The following is a 16,459-nucleotide window of genomic DNA, read 5'->3' on the forward strand; positions in this document are numbered from 1 at the left end:
TGGAGGTGTCTCAAGAAGATTGGAAAAACTGCTGTGACAAATGTTCCGAACGAATGCAAAAGTGTATTGACCATAAAGGAGAATACTTCGAAAAACAATAAAGCAGTTTTGAATGCCAAATTCCTGTTTTTTCATTGTTAGGCTCAAAATATAAATAGTGACCCTCGTAACCACAGGGTTATTAATTCATACGAGGGGGGGCTGGAAAGTTCATGAAATCACCCAGAAGAAATAAAAATTGAAACAAATTGTTGTAGCCATTAGAAAGAGCATATATTGTAAACCTCTTATCCTGCATATGATCCTTTTGTCATTGTTATTTTTTTTGTTTCACGTTCAGTAAGAAGAGATGGCGGAGGACCTAAGGAAATTTGAGAAGAATGAGCTTCGCAGTGTCATCAAGTTTTTCGTGTTGCAAGACAAATCCCCCATGGGTATCCATAAAACTTTGCATGAGACTTTGGGGGAACATGCCCCAGGATATACAACAGTAGCCAAATGGGTGAGGCGTTTTAGGACTGGACATGGTGAGACTGAAGATGAACCCCGCTCTGGCAGGCCTGCAAGTGCAGTGACTAGGGAAAACATTGTCAAAGTGCACGACATGTTCATGGAGGATAAGCGCATATCCACCAAAACCATTGCTGCGTATCTGGGGATATTGCGTGAGTGTGTGGGTGTCATAATATCAGAGTATCTGGACATGCGGAAGCTCAGTGCGAAATAGAACCCAAAATGTCTGAATGCTGACCAGAAGAGAACACGAGTGCAGATGTCACGGGAGATCGTGCGCAAATTTCAACACCCTTATGATTTTTTGCGCTGTCTGGTGACTGAAGATGAAACATGTATTCACCATTATGATCCACAGACTAAAAAGCAACCCATGGAGATGCGCCACAGTGGGTCTCCTCGACCGAAAAAGTTCCGAAGTCAAAGGTCAGCAGGGAAGGTTCTGGCATCGGTCTTTTGGGATAAGGACTGTGTCATCCTCATAAAATATCTTAAACAGGGTGAAAACATCAGTGCTGCTGTTTATTCCCAATATTTGATTGAATTAAAGGCGGCTCTGAAGGAAAAACGTCGGGGAAAAGTGAGCCGTGGTGTGCAATTTCTCCAGGACAATGCGCTCTCGCACAAGGCCCATCAAACCATGCAATTGCTGGCGGATCTGGGCTTTACCTGTGTACCCCACCCACCCAATTCCCCTGATATCGCCCCATCCGACTATCACCTCTTTCCAAACCTCAAAAAAACATCTCAAGGGCACACATTTTCCGTCCGAAGAGGCACTGGTTGAGGAGGTGGAGGGCTGTTTTGCATGGCAGGACAAAACCTTATATTTGAAAGGGTTACAAATGTTGAAACATTGTTGTGAAACGTGTATTGAGCTTCGGGGGGAATACCTTGAAAAATGTATTAAAATGGTTGTTCCATCTGTATTCCTTCTGGGTGATTTCACGAACTTTCCAGCCCCCCCTCGTAAAGCAAGTAACTTCACCCAAAACTTAAAAAATACTATGATCACTAACACATTATACTCTAATCGATAAATGCCATGACCACCATACATAAAATTTGGCATTTCTAGTGCCAAGCCACCAAAAGTCTTGCACGAGAAATTCCTGAAAATCTCTAGATGTAATTTGAACTTCCATCCCCTGACATTTTCAGCACCTCATGAAGACATCTGCATATAGTTGAATGAAGAAATGGATGATGGAACAAACACTGACACATCCATGCCTTGGCCAGATTTCAAACTCATGGCAGAGCAATTTATAGAAAAGGAAAGTTAAAAATTGTACTTACGTATGTGAGTATAGTGCTCTTATTGTAGAACGACGTTTCAGAGATTGACTATCTCTTTCCTCAGGTTCGTATAAAAACTAAGTACTTGGCATAGTACTGCGTCAAAAATGTAATATGAGGATTGTGGTTAAGGGTTGGTTAGGGTACATTTAAAATATTAAGTTTTTGCTATTAGAAGTACGTTTATCGAATAGAATGCCAATGCGGGAAGGAGTACATAGGACAGACGGGCCGAAATATGGGTAAAAGATGGAGCGAGCATGAAAAGGACATAAGGGAAAAAGTTCCCAAAACGGGTCTCTCAGAACATATTTTGGAAAGTGGGCATAGAATCGCAAAAAAAGAGGTAATCAGAAAAGAGGGGAGGAAATTAGGAAGAAACGTGTATGAAACAGCGAGTATTTGTAGAGGGGGGAAGAGTAATCTTAATAGGGACGAAGGAAATTTGGAAGAAGGGTGGATCAATTTCCTCAAAAAATGGGATAAAGCCTGGAAGATTGAACCCAATATCGGTTTCCACGTCACTCCGGAAGTTATGCAAGCTGCAAGAGAGGAACGTGAATTCACGTTGGATTTGTGACGTAATAAGGGGAAACGAGAAAATTAAGGGGAGGGGAAATATTCGTTGAGAATTGACCTTCATGTGGATTGATAAGCACAGTTGGGTAGGAAAGGCCAAACCTGCAGGTTGCATTGTGATTTATGCAGGTTTTTTAGAATTTTAACTTTTTTACCTGTGAATAGGTCTACTGTACAAGTTTTATTAGGGAACGGCTTGGTTTTTACGTACTTCTAATAGCAAAAACTTAATATTTTAAATGTACCCTAACCAACCCTTAACCACAATCCTCATATTACATTTTTGACGCAGTACTATGCCAAGTACTTAGTTTTTATACGAACCTGAGGAAAGAGATAGTCAATCTCTGAAACGTCGTTCTACAATAAGAGCACTATACTCACATACGTAAGTACAATTTTTAACTTTCCTTTTCTATATTCTGGATTTGTGAGTAACACGCGACAAACCTATAAAATGCTATGGCAGAGCAAAAGAAGTTGTACCTGTATGTATGCTTGTTCCATCCTGATTTGTTAGTTTTCTACATTATAAGGGTTAAAGTTCAATTTTGAACAAAGAGATAATATTTTACACTCTGTAAAGCTGAGAAATAAAATCCCCCCCCAAAAAATTATAGCTAGTCAAATTCTAAAATACTACTGAAGATGCAGCATTCAAAAGTAGGTCAACAATAAGCCTTAACAGTTATTGAAACAGCAGCTCTAAATGCAAAGTATAAAAATTTCAACTTACTCGTATCAAAATAAATGTCACAAATACTGACAGATTATATTTGCTATACAATACCTTGCCATAACACCATGCTGTTCCATCTTCACAATATCCAAGGTCCAGTGAAGAATTCTTTGTGTCTGCATTGCCCATAGGTATGAGAAGAATATGGACTGCTGAAAAAAGTAATTAAACTTCTTAAACAAGATTTGGAATAAACAATGTATCCACGATCTAGTTTCATATAAAACTGAAATTGGATTTAAAAATCCAATCGCCTACCATTTTGAAATTATCAGAAAAAATCAGCAAATTAATAATTTATTTAGAAACTGATAATAAATACATGTTCAATAGGATCCAAAGAAATAAAGATAATTAGAGGCTGAACCTAAATTAAGTCAGGATAAAAATGCTATTAAAAGTTATTCACAATATGGATTAATATTAGTGTTTAAGTGTCCTGCACTGTGGCCATGCAGTTTAAGGCATCATGCTTTGGGCTCTGGCTACGTAAAGCATGCAGGTTCGAGTCTCCTGGGGAAAACCTAACTTTTCTGCTGAGATTTCAGCCTGTGTACGGGACCGGTGGCCACCCACCATCGTGAGGAAATTGGGGAGCTACGAATGAGTAGCGTAACCCGGTCATGGAAACCTTCAACGATTGGGGGTTTGTTGTGCTGACCACACATCACCCCATAACTGAGCGAGTGAGTAGGATGAGGTGGAACCAGAAAACATTCAGTAATCACTAAGACTCTGAAGTGTGTGTTGACAAATAAAAATTGAAGCACGATAAAAATGCCTGTGTAAAATCATTATTAATTCAGAATGGGCCTGGTCAAAACAAACTATTGTAGGTGGCAGCACACCTGTTTGTGTCCCCACACTTTTGATCCGCCATTGTTCTCCCATTTAAATACATGGGGAATTTGATGCCGAACGTGCTGCTATTACATTAAATGGCAAGTTTAATTTATCTTAACCTCAGAAATGATGTCTGAACATGATATGTGAATAATCAGTGCTGTAAAGGTAAGATTTTTGAAAAGACGATCGTCAACAACAGAAAAGATATCGGAACTAAAAAAAGCCTTAAATTTGCACAGCACTTATTTACCTCACATGCAATTTTCGCAATTTAAGTGATCTGTTGTTGTGAATCTGGTAAAGGATAATTCATAATAATTCCGCGTGACTGTACTTTTATCTTCATAGTTGTTTTTAATAACATACTTTTTTCACGGGATATCATAGTTTTCCACGTAGCTAGTGAGTATGGTCCCTTGTCTTATATACAAACATTTATTGTCAAGAATAGTTATTACAAAAAAATACTTTTCTTCTGTTTCATGTCTCGCAACCTCTAGGGCTATCTTATTTAAAGGAATTATAATTTTAAAATTGTTGTTACCAAGAAAAAGAAGGATGAAAATACGAGGGTGTAATGTCTGCTTAATGCAATGAAAACATACGTTAATATCAAATTATCGTCAGTCATAGTGTATAATAATATATATCATGCGTTTACGCACTTAATACATTTTTCTTTCTAATTTTGGGAGTTTCTTCGATTCCTACACCCGCCGTTGAATTACACATGTTCGCAACCAGAAAAAAGGCAAAACATAGTGTAAAAATCTAAATTTTTGTATTATCGACCCATTGCAGCTAGAGTTGGGTTTGAGTTGGTGTTTTAAGTCCACTTTATGCACAGTAAGGCTAATCGGGACTGGACCAACAGTTTAAAGTGGGATCCGAACCACTTGTGCCTCCACCGGGTATCGAACCCGGGACCCCTTGATTACAAGGCAATGACGCTACCACTGCGCCATGGGGGAGGCCCACCATTGCAGCTAGAGAAGACCAAAATGATGTCAAGTTTAGTGCTCTTTGTGCATAAACGTACTATATTTAGCTCATTTTCGCAACCATTCCATTGTGCTTAATATATTAATTCCTTGGTTCAGGAGAATGTAATTTTCGGAAACATGTGACTGGCTATATAATCTTAAAGCTTTACTAAACCCATTTTTATTATACATTTAGACAAGAAATTCTTACCTTCTTTGGAAATAATGTTTGAATAGCCATACCATCTCGCTCCAATGTAAAGCTTAGGGCAACCAAATGATGAACAAAATTATTTACGGACACAACAGGGATGCCACCGCCACCGGAAAAGTTTGGCAATGAACAGCCCCATTAAACAATCAAAACTTGGGCCCTTATTTTGTGCCCCACTAGGAGGGGGGGAGGGGTTGGCCAATGGGTATCTAAAAAGTATTTCACTGTTTCAAGAAATCTCTCTTGTACCATTTTATTCTTTGTATTTTCAAAATGTATCTTACAATGAAAAACTTCCTACGGTGTCACATGCAAATGTATAGCCTTGATTCAAATAGTAGTACCTCTGTAAGAAGGTGCTTCAGCAGGAAACAATTTTGGTCCTAACTTACTCTGTAGTACTCACATATTTACTCATATATTTCAAAATTTATATGCGTAAGGAAAAACTGGGCAGTGGGGAATTCTAAGACAGTGTAACTGAACTAGTCTAACCTATTCGCGTAAGCATTTTTGTAAGGAATTATACTTCACATTGGAGTGAATTGATTTCAATTTTCCAAACTGCTTAAAAAAGGAGTTTCCTTCCAAAGATATACACCAAGGCTATGTAAAGTGCTGAATATCAGTTATCTAGGCAAGTTAATGAATAACTTCTGTGTGTTAAACACACAGAAGTTTAGAAGAAAAATGGGTAACAGTTGAACTAGTCAAAACGGATTTTTCCACAAGAAACTACTTATGCGAATCACTTTCTGTAGCATTGTTGAAGTTCCCGAATGTATTTTCTGTCATAGTTTCATTTTTTTAGCCATAATTCATGTTATTATCTCTAATTGCCGTTGCTTCCATGTACTTTCTCTACATGGACGTCCGCAGGATTTTTTCCAGGGAGGGGCAAGGAAGGTATTTTTTCCAGGGGGCAAACAAGTCACATTTTTCCCCAAAAGAGTGTTGTTCCCTAAAAAAAACATTGCTTAAATTTGAATTTATGGTGTTCATGCAATAATTAACACATATTATTGTGGCAAAAATAAAATTTTATGCGTGAAATACATAATTTTTGGTTGACTTTCATTTTACAGGGGGGGGCATGGCCCCCCTTCCGGATGCCCATGTTTCTCTACCTCAACCGGATGTTCCGTGCACTTGATGACGTAACCCCCTGTCACTGTTTCCAACCACCCCGTCTTTTTCCAAAAAGATGACGTGACCCCAAATTTTATCTATGCTTATCTAACCTAACTGTGAATGGTTCGTGGGGCTACCCGTGCATGGTTCTACATAGCATAATTTAAAACCTGGAAGTAGGTATTTTTTAGTTTAGAAGGTTGGAAACATTGCATACCCACTCCAAATCGACTAAAACACAAGCATGATGCGCGATGATGCAGAACGCTCACGCCATATTGTGTGTCACGGAAGCGAAGAAAAGGAACAACAATAATTACTCGTGACATGAAAAATTGAAGTTATCTTCGTGAGAAATAGAAATGTTAAAAAGGACGAAATAAATGAGTTATAGGTGTTTTGACTAGATCACACTAGTAATGAAAAATGGTTGTAAAATGCAATTGGTCTTCATTATGCCTTCGTAGAATGTGCATGTATACCTACAAGAAATTCATATGATGTATGAGACGTCATTTATCACTACAGTCCACATATAGCAATCATACACGACAGTATTCTTGAAGCATGGTGAAGCAAGTTTTTGAAATATTTTCACCTGGTTTTAAACTGCGCATGTGCATGATCTACAACCTTACCTGGTCTGTTACATGGATGTACACGTTCTCTAGGTTGTTGAGAGTGCATTTATTTTCAGTACTTTTTTATTTTCTGCTCACCATGGAGTTGTAAAAATACCGCAAAGTGTTCCGATATGGACTGTTGCTGCTGATGTGTCATGAGATGTGGCTCGTTGTTAGGTTAGGCAGGTTAGGTTTAGGGCTGTTAGCATTAAAATTGGGGAGCAATTGAAGGTGACGGGAGTGTTCTCCGATTTATTTACTAGAGAATGTACTAACCAAATACGTTTTCCGGATGATGTATCAGCGGTTGTGATATCCCGATCACTGTTTGAAATTTGGATATTACGTGTGTAAGGTGTAATATATTGCTTTTCATAATGGCGATATTTCTCCGGAAAGAAATGAGGAAGCCATCTTTTGTGGAATGTAGCCACTGAATTGCGCTGTCTACAGTGTTGCCACACAGTGTGTTTGTCACTTGAAGAGAAGGACCGGTTGGAGAATGGCGGGACAGCAGAGTGTGAAAATTGAAAATGTTGTGCAACTGCATTGCTGGAGTGTGGAGGAAAATGGACTTCAGCTGATAAAGAAACTAATGGAGTATGGTGTTCTACCGAAAGAAGGCGATTACATGTGTCGCCGAGGACATTTTCTTAGTTTGTGCAAAGACAGTTCATGCATTGATAAGTACTTGTGGAAGTGCTATAAAAGTTTTGTAGAAAATAAAGAGAAAAGAAAGCCGTGTAAATACTCAGTGTCTCTTATAAAAGGTACCTTTTTTGAAAGGTCTAGACTATCACTGTTACAGCTCTGCATTTTTGTGAGACTATGGGTATGCAATACAGCTTTAAGAAACACATGTGAGGAGGCAGAAATTTCGCAAAAGACTGGTGTAGACTGGGAGTCCTTCTGCAGAGAGGTTTTAGAACATTCAATATATGAAAATCGCCAGAAAAATGGTGGGGTAGGCAGCATTGTCGAAACTGACGAATCGAAGTTTGGAAAGAGGAAATACCATTGGGGACACTGTGTGGAAGGGCAGTGGGTATTTGGAGGTATGGAAAGAGGAACCGGACATTGTTTCCTTGTTCCAGTTGAAAAAAGAAAAGCCCGAACATTAATTGCTGTTATCAAGGAATGGATTTTCCCGGGCACAAATTATATCAGATTGTTGGAAGTCATATGACAACCTGAAGGATGAGGGTTTCAACCACATGAAAGTAAACCATAGTATCACATTCGTGGATGAGGAAACCGGTGCCCACACGAATACGCTGGTCAAGTCATCTGCAAGGCAAGGGCGTGGGCACCGCCATACTGTCAATAAACAACCGGTTGCTAAGACATCAAGGTAAAGAAGATGGTCGTGAGTTATTACGCTTTAGTGAATTTCTGCAAAGAAGAGCCAAAGATAATGAAGAAAGGCGAGTTAGCATTCAAGGATAAGCATGTGCAGAGTATAAAATATAACTGCGAAGATTGTGTAATAGAAGGAAGAGTAGAAGCAATTATGAAGAAGATTGAATACAGTGTAAAGGTAAGGTGGTGGATTCATCCTTAGCCGTATTTAGCTTCTGAATTTTATGTTTAAGTTGAAGTGTGTGTGACAGAACAATCGTGAGTATATTACCTAGACAAAAAAAAAGGTTGTGCTGGTTATGATAAATACGAGACTTAATTTTCGCTTTCATATAAGATGGGATGAAGTTAACACTTTGTATGCTGTACTTCAAACAAAGAAAATAGGCTGCCATTTAATATAATGCAACAGTGAAAAAAATTGAATTTCTTACTAAGTTCAGGACTTTACGAGTAAGGAAATGGGACATTGTTCGAGGAAGGTTTTCACTATACAATAGCAATCCAACATCATTTACTCAAAATAAGCTATTTATATTTGCATGACAATTATATCAGTTTCGGGTCCAACTGTTGATTATTCGAGGCAAATATCTTCATTACACATGCTGCAGTTCTACATAATATGAAATCGGTACATGCATGGGCGTCGCCAGAAATTTTTGCAGGGGGTTCGGGCAAATGATAAAAGTTGAATAGTAGAAAATTAATAAGTGTTATTACAATGGTTATAAATGTTATTATACAATAATAAATATTGTAAACAAAAAATATTTGAAATAATAATAATAATTATTATTATTATTATATAAATGGGGAGACTCAATCCACCAAACAAGTGAATACCAGCACAACTATTTTCCATTATTTCTTTTGCATTTGATGCAGTTAGTATCTGAAATGCATTTTGATATTAACTTTTGCACATCTCTGTCTGTATGGGAAGAAATATGTTCCACAGGAAAGATATACAAATAAGTTTTCATTACGCTTACATAATGTGCATTTTCACACGTACCTATGGGCGTCGGAAGGGGGATCGAAGAGGTCTGTAGACCCCCTTTAAATTGACGTCTTTCAGTTAAAGATACAAGAAAGCCGAAAGTTTGTCACTCATATTGTTAATAACAGTTAATTTAGTTAGTATTCGAACAGAAAAATCAAAGTAAAAATGCCCTGGGAGTCGAAAACATTTACATTAAAAATACAGGAACAAGGTTATATTCTACCATATCATCCAAAGAACAAATGGTTCCACAGTTTTCAAAATTCTAATTATTACAAATGTAGGTGAGAGGTCACGCAACAGACTTTGTGAAAAAAAATCCCCCCTAACATTTAAAGCCTTCTCTCACGAATTTTAACATTCAATATTTACTATCGCACAAACACATCTCATTTCTTCGTTTCGTCATTAATGTTAAAATTCATTCCATCCCCAAGAAACATTACGTAAGGTTAAGTTAGGTAAACATAGTTAAAAAAAATAATTTCCGCTATGATACATTCACACATGACAGAAAACACCTTCCACATGTTAGACAATGCTAAAGGAACTTATTTCCGTAAGTAGTTTTCTTCTGTAAAAATGAAGAAATCTCATTCATTCATTCATTGTTTTCTGCCTAATTGGCAGGTTTTTCACTGCAATCTCCAGCTTTCCCTATTCTCCGCCTTACGCTTCGTAATAGCATACAACCCAGTTAATTTAATATCATCCATAAGCTGATATCTCTTTCTTCCACGGACTTTTCTTCCTTCAACCATTCCCTCCAAGGCATCTCTTAGCAGGCAGTTCCTTCTTAGACAGTGTCCTAACCAGTTTCTTTTCCTCATCTTGATGGTCTCCAGTATAGATCTTTTTTCACCCACTCTTTTCAGTACGGCTTCGTTTCTTACCTTGTCCGTCCATTTTACACGCTCCATTTTTCGCCATGTCCACATTTCAAAAGCTTCGAGTCGTTTCTCTTCATTTCTTCTCAACGTCCAGGTTTCTGCACCATATAGTGCTACACTCCACACAAAACATTTCACTAATCTCTTCCTTAGACCTATGTCCATGGGTCTACAAAAAACATTTTTTCTTCTATTGAAAGCTTCTTTTGCTATTGCGATTCTCATTTTCACTTCTTGTTTGCAGCTCATGTCACTGCTTATAGTGCATCCGAGGTACTTGAAGCTATCCACTTGCTGGATTCTTTCACTGTTTGCTCTCACATTAATATTCCTTGGTTTCCATCCTATAACCATTGCCTTTGTCTTCTTTACATTAATCTTCATCCCATACTGCTCACAGCTGCTGTTTAACTCTTCTAACATACTATTTATCATTATTTCATCCTCAGCGAATAATGCCATGTCATCAGTAAATCTTATGCAGTTTATTCTTTTTCCTCCCAATTTGACATCTCCTGTTCCCTGGAAACAATTTTTCACTATACGTATCTTCTAAATAGATATTAAACAAAGTAGGCGATAGGCAGCATCCTTGTCGTACTCCTCTTCCAATTTCACAGCCTTCTGTCATTTCGTCTCCTGTTCTCACTTTAACTTGTTGATTCATGTATAAGTTGCTTAGAAGTCTCCTCTCTTTCCAATCTACCCGAATTTTCTTCAGAATTTCTGAAAGTTTAACCCAATTCACTCTATCAAAGGCTTTCTTCAGGTCTACAAATACTACAAACACCTCCTTTCCTTTCTCTAAATATCTTTCCCCAATGGTCCCCAGTAAACCAATTGCATCCCTTGTGCCTCTTCCTTTCCTGAAACCAAACTGTTCTTCCTCTAACTCGCCACTGACCTTCGAGTATAGGCGTCTGCTCAGAATTATTTTGCCGAGTGAGATATCAAGCTGATTGTCCTGTACTCAGAACATTTTCTGGCATTGCTTTTCTTCTGCAGAGGTACCAAAACAGTCTCCGTGAAATCTTGTGACCAATCCCCTTTCTCATAGATTTCATTGCATAAGTGTAGTATTTCTCTTTTTCCATCTCCCAGGCATTTGATAAGTTCAACAGGAATTTCATCAGTGCCCGTTGCTTTCCCATTCCTCATTTCTTTGAGTGCTTGCTCAAATTCTTCATTCAGGATATAGTATCCTTTCTCATCATCAGGCACGTCGTCTTCATTTTCTACATTCAGACTGTCTGGGCGATTCTCTTTCTGGTAGAGATCTTCAACGTACTTTCCCCACACATTCGATATTCCTTTTTTGTCTGTGAATTCACATCCTTCCTCGTCTTCTATCATCCACATTGTTTTCTATTTCTTCTTTTGGATGCCCAAACAGTTTACTTCACGATACATCAAGTCATACCTTCCTCTTTTTTCCAGTTCTTCAATTTCTTCACATTTTTGTTTCATCCATTGTTCTTTTGCCCTGTCAGTTTCTCTTCTTAGCTGGTTATTCAGTATCCTGTAATTATGTCTTCCCTCTTCTGTATTTACATTCTTCCATTTTCTCCATTCCTCCATATTTTCCAGCATACTTTCAGTAATCCATGGTTTCTTTGCACTTTTCCTTTCCCTGTAGCCTATTGTTTCATCCACTGCCTTCTGTAAGCAGCTTTTTATTCCATCCCACATCTCATCCTTGTTGTTACAACTAGCTTTAAACTTAGTATAGTTTCCTTGGAAATGTTCTGCAAATTTTTGTCTTTCTTCTTCTTCCCTTAGCTTCTCTAAGTGGGGTTTCTTGCTCACCTGGTTCTGTGTTATCTTCTTCAATGTAAGATTGATTTCTCCTATTAGCAAGATGTGGTCTGAATTAATGTCAGCTCCTGGCAATGTCTTCGCATATTTCAAACAATTTCGAAATCTTTCTTGTATCAGTATGTAATCTATCTGGTATCTTTTGCAATCTCTTGGACATATCCAGGTGTATCTCCTTCTCTTATGTTGCTGGAACAGTGTGTTTCCAACAATTAGGGAGTTTCTTTTACAGAAATTTACCAGGCTTTCCCCTCTCTCATTTCTCTCACCTAATCCATATCTTCCTACTGTACTTCCATCCTGCCTTTCTCCTACTACAGCATTCCAATCACCCATTACGATAATGCAGGATCCCTTTTTCCATCAAGTCTTCTATCTTCTCATAGTTTTCCTCCACTTCTTCTTAACCCACTATGTGGCATATACACTTGAATTAACACTAAGTCTTTCTTCTTTCCTTGAAGTTTCACCATTATAATCCTGTCATCCACATAACGCACTGCTATAACTTTATGTCTCACACGTGGTCCTAGCACTATTCCCACACCACGGTTTCCTTGTTGATCACCTCCAGAATAAAACATCTTGAACTCATCACTCACTATTTCACCATTTTGTTCCCACCTCACTTCTGATATTCCCATAACATCTACTTTGTTTCTTCTCATTTCTGCTTATAAGTTTTCTAGCTTTCCCAACTGTAACAGGGTTCTGACATTCCACGTTCCAATCCTTAATCTTGCCTTCTGTTTGCTTCTCTTTTCCCCATCAGTGTCCTTTGTCATAATGTGTCCTTCCCAGACATCCGAATGGGGGGCTAGTTTACGTCCGGAATATTTTGCCTTGGAATGACTCATCATGATTGCAGTTTTTCTAGGGAAATATATATGCGGTAGCTTCCCGTTGCTTTCCGCACACCTCTCTCTCTTTCGCATCTTGAAAGATCCCAGGGGGCCCCAACGAGGAGGTGAGGAGAGTGGATTTGGCTAAATGAGCCCTCCGGACTTCACCGAAATTCACTGCACCAAACTTATGGTGTTTGGATATAGGTTGCATATCAGTTCCATGAGGGTTTTTGACTCAAGGTCGAGAAATCCCATTTAGCCTTGTGTCATAGTAAATATTTACCCAATTCAATATGTAATTATATTGTAAAAATCCTGGCTAGGAAATTTGTTCTTGTGGTAAATTACTTAAAAGTGAAAACATAGACTTCATTACATGCTCCTATGTTCTGTACATGTGTCTCAAGCATATTAGCTGTCAGCTGAGGAATTCATTTAAACCATATGTAAAAAATCTCCTGTAAATACAGAACATGTTGAACTCAGGGGGTCCTAACTTTGCAGATCATTATAATAAACACTTGAGCATTGAGGCCTACCTGGTAATAAACGCGAGAGAGACTTTCTGACACGTCGAATAATTGGCATGTGCTAATTTTAATACCCCTTCCGAAGAGTCCAACTTCAAGATGAGAAGTAAAGAAATATCATATTTGACATATTAACATGGATCATCATTTTCGTTCATGGAAGACAGCTTAGCCAGACATTTTTGTCAATAGCGCTATTCTACTTTCTTCAAGCTTTAATTTTGGTGAATGTTATTTATTTCCTGTCATTGATAGTTAATTTTATTGCATGTTTATAGTGCATTTGTTTCATCCAAGTGAGACTGATATCTCTCTTACAGCTGTATTTGATCTTTTTTAGGTAAAAAATGTTTCGGAACTTTTTCCAAAGGCGAAAGACTTTCGTGAAAGGCCTAACCTCAGTGACAAGGAAAAGGACTAAATGAGGAAGGACCTCCAGTCAATGGGTACGTCTACAGGACTGTTGTGGCTGTTACAGCCAGAAGATGATGCAGCACCCTCCATGTTGGCTAGAGGAAGAGGATGTCATCTGCTCTAATGAATGTTGTAGTGCCACCAATAAAATGGACTTCATATTAGAAAAACTGGTCTCCCAAAGCAAAATAGATTACATTGCAGCAGAGACTAAAGAACAACACCTGAGCAGTGTTTGGCATGAAGTCAGAAAATGTAGAATTACGAGTATAGCTCTTTTCAGTTCTTACGGTGGGCACTCTAGAAGCTGGCAGAGGAAGTGGGGAGCGGGGAAACGACCTCAGCGTTGCCAGAGTAGCAGGAAAGGTGAGTTGAAAACGAAAGAACCATGAAATACAGACATCCCATTGTCCGTGTATGGCCTGAGTAGGCGTATTATCCCCATCTTGTGGTCAGTAGAATACCGATAAGTGTATAAAAAGGTTCACTGACAAGAGACCGAAAAACAATCGGTTTACAAAAACAGAGACATGTCAGGTGTATGGTATCGGCTCTCTCCATCAGAAATTGTCTACCATCGTAGGTCTTTTTGTACTTGAAGCCCATAGACGAATTGGCAACACAACAACATGCAGAACGAGGTTAGCGCTGCAGCTTCGTCCCGCGACTGCGTAACTCTTGGCTCCACCGCTAGGTGGTCTGTTCTCTGGTTGGTCAGCAGCATGTTCCCCACTCCCCCTGCCAGCTTCTAGAGTGCCCACCATAAGAACTGAAAACAGCTATAGCATGTTTGGGCTTGTTATCAAACAGAGTTCAATAAAGAGGTACCCCAGCTTGTTCTATAAAAAGTTGATGGGTCAATATAATTTAACTGGTGTTAAAGCTGTTCAGTGGGGACTCACACATGAATCTGAAGTGATTGAAGAATATGAAGCTGCAACGGGAAATACCACAAACAAATCTGGCTTCATTCTTCATCCTTCAGGATGTCTAGGAACATCACCTTATGGGTTAGTTGGGGAAGATTGGTTGATCGAAGTAAAGTGTCCATTTTCTGCAGCTGAAGGTGGTCTGAATCAAGCAGTGGAAAGATAGAATTTCTTTTTAAAATGCACGGATGGGGTGTTTGCACTGGATTTAAACACAGATCAAGGCTTCTGTTATTATCACCAAGTGCAAGGTGCTATGCACATCACAAACAGAAGTTTCTGTGATTTTGTCGTGTAGACCCCAGAACAGACAGCTATAATTACAATTCACCAAGACCCCACATATGTGAACTGCATCGAAATGCTAATGGAGTTTTATAGAAATGTATTTTTGCCATATTTATTAACTCAATATAATGCCAAATGAATCAAGCCATGAAGAAGGCACATTGTATTGAATCATCTTCATGCTTGCCTGTACTCTTTCTTCTACCACACAATCTACTCTGTTATATTTTACATGTAATTAGTTCTGTGTTAATTTCATATGTTTATTGTAGTGTTTTCATTTCTTGCAGATTTTACGTGTTGATGTAAATATGTAAATATGGGAGGCAAAGGCTGATTGGGATTTCCCCGATTTTGTCAGGTCAAAAACCCTGATGAAACTGATAATGCAACCTAAACCCAAACCCCACGAGTTTGGTGCGGTGAATTTCAGTGAAGTCTGGAGGGCCTAATTTAGTCAAATCCAGTGTCCTCACCTCCACGTTGGGCCCCCCGGGATCTTTCAAGATGCAAAAGAGAGAGTGGTGTGAGAAAAGTAATGGGAAGATGCCATGAAATCTCAAATCTTGTCACGATGAGTCTTTCCAAGCAAAATATTCCAGACATAAATCACACATCAAAATAATTATAAACATTTGACTAAAATAGTAAAACAGTAACAGGTGATATTTACAAAACATTATAGAGATTAATCACCTCAGTTAGAGATTCTGGAGACATTGCAAATACTTTGGCCACAAAGTTTTCCAAAGCATCCAGCTAGGAGAATGACCATTCACGTTTTCCCCGTGAGAGGTAACAACAAGAACAATCTAAACTTATTTTTCGATATTACCAAGGGCAACAACTCTCGGTTTAAACTATTTTCAGCTTCATCCAAGAAATCTATGTGCGTTAATTTTTGCTGTCAATGTACCTGCCATCTTGATCCTGACCTCTACATGGGGAGATCGCTCCTTGGTTTCGTGAATGAGGTTTGATTTGTTGATTTTTGATGAGAAATTAACCTGGCAATTTCACCTTCGCCAGTTAAAGTTCTCGTGCCTTATTCTCAACCTTCTACACACATTATGTCATACATCTTGGGGTGCTGATGTACTGTTCACTTATCAGGTTGAAGCTTGATTATGGCTGTGTTATCTATTCGTCTGCCCGGCCATCTCAGAATTTTAGGTAAGGGGATATTTACCCTCATACATTGAAGGGTGCAAAATAGCGTAATGTGCCAAAGCACCCAAGAATTCCATTTCTATCAATCAATTATACATAACACTTCTTCTTCTTCCTTTGGCATTACGGCCCTTGTACAGGGTCCAGCAGAGGAGTTAGACGGTTTTGAAATGTGAATAACACAGCTAATTTTCAAAGGTACAGAAATGTATTACTACAGAAATACAGGTTATTGTATGCCAATTGCATTGGCAATTCTTTATGACTTAAAAATGATGTCCTTCAA

General features: G+C 38.5%; 1 protein-coding gene across 1 annotated transcript; it reads left to right on the forward strand.

Moving 5' to 3' along the window:
• The first annotated feature begins 349 nt into the window (after positions 1–349).
• On the forward strand, positions 350–727 carry LOC145981305 (protein GVQW3-like). Its single transcript, XM_083114536.1, has one exon. The coding sequence runs from the start codon at positions 350–352 to the stop codon at positions 725–727; it is 378 nt and encodes a 125-aa protein (XP_082970662.1).
• Positions 728–16,459: the final 15,732 nt, after the last annotated feature.

This window comes from Lepisma saccharinum, chromosome 1, assembly GCF_977018435.1.
Source record: "Lepisma saccharinum chromosome 1, izLepSacc3.1, whole genome shotgun sequence".
NCBI classification, from domain to species: Eukaryota; Metazoa; Arthropoda; class Insecta; order Zygentoma; family Lepismatidae; genus Lepisma; species Lepisma saccharinum.

What these genes read in the sequence shown, in the direction of transcription:
- LOC145981305 (XM_083114536.1), top strand. Translation starts at nt 350, where the DNA reads ATGGCGGAGGACCTAAGGAAATTTGAGAAGAATGAGCTTCGCAGTGTC.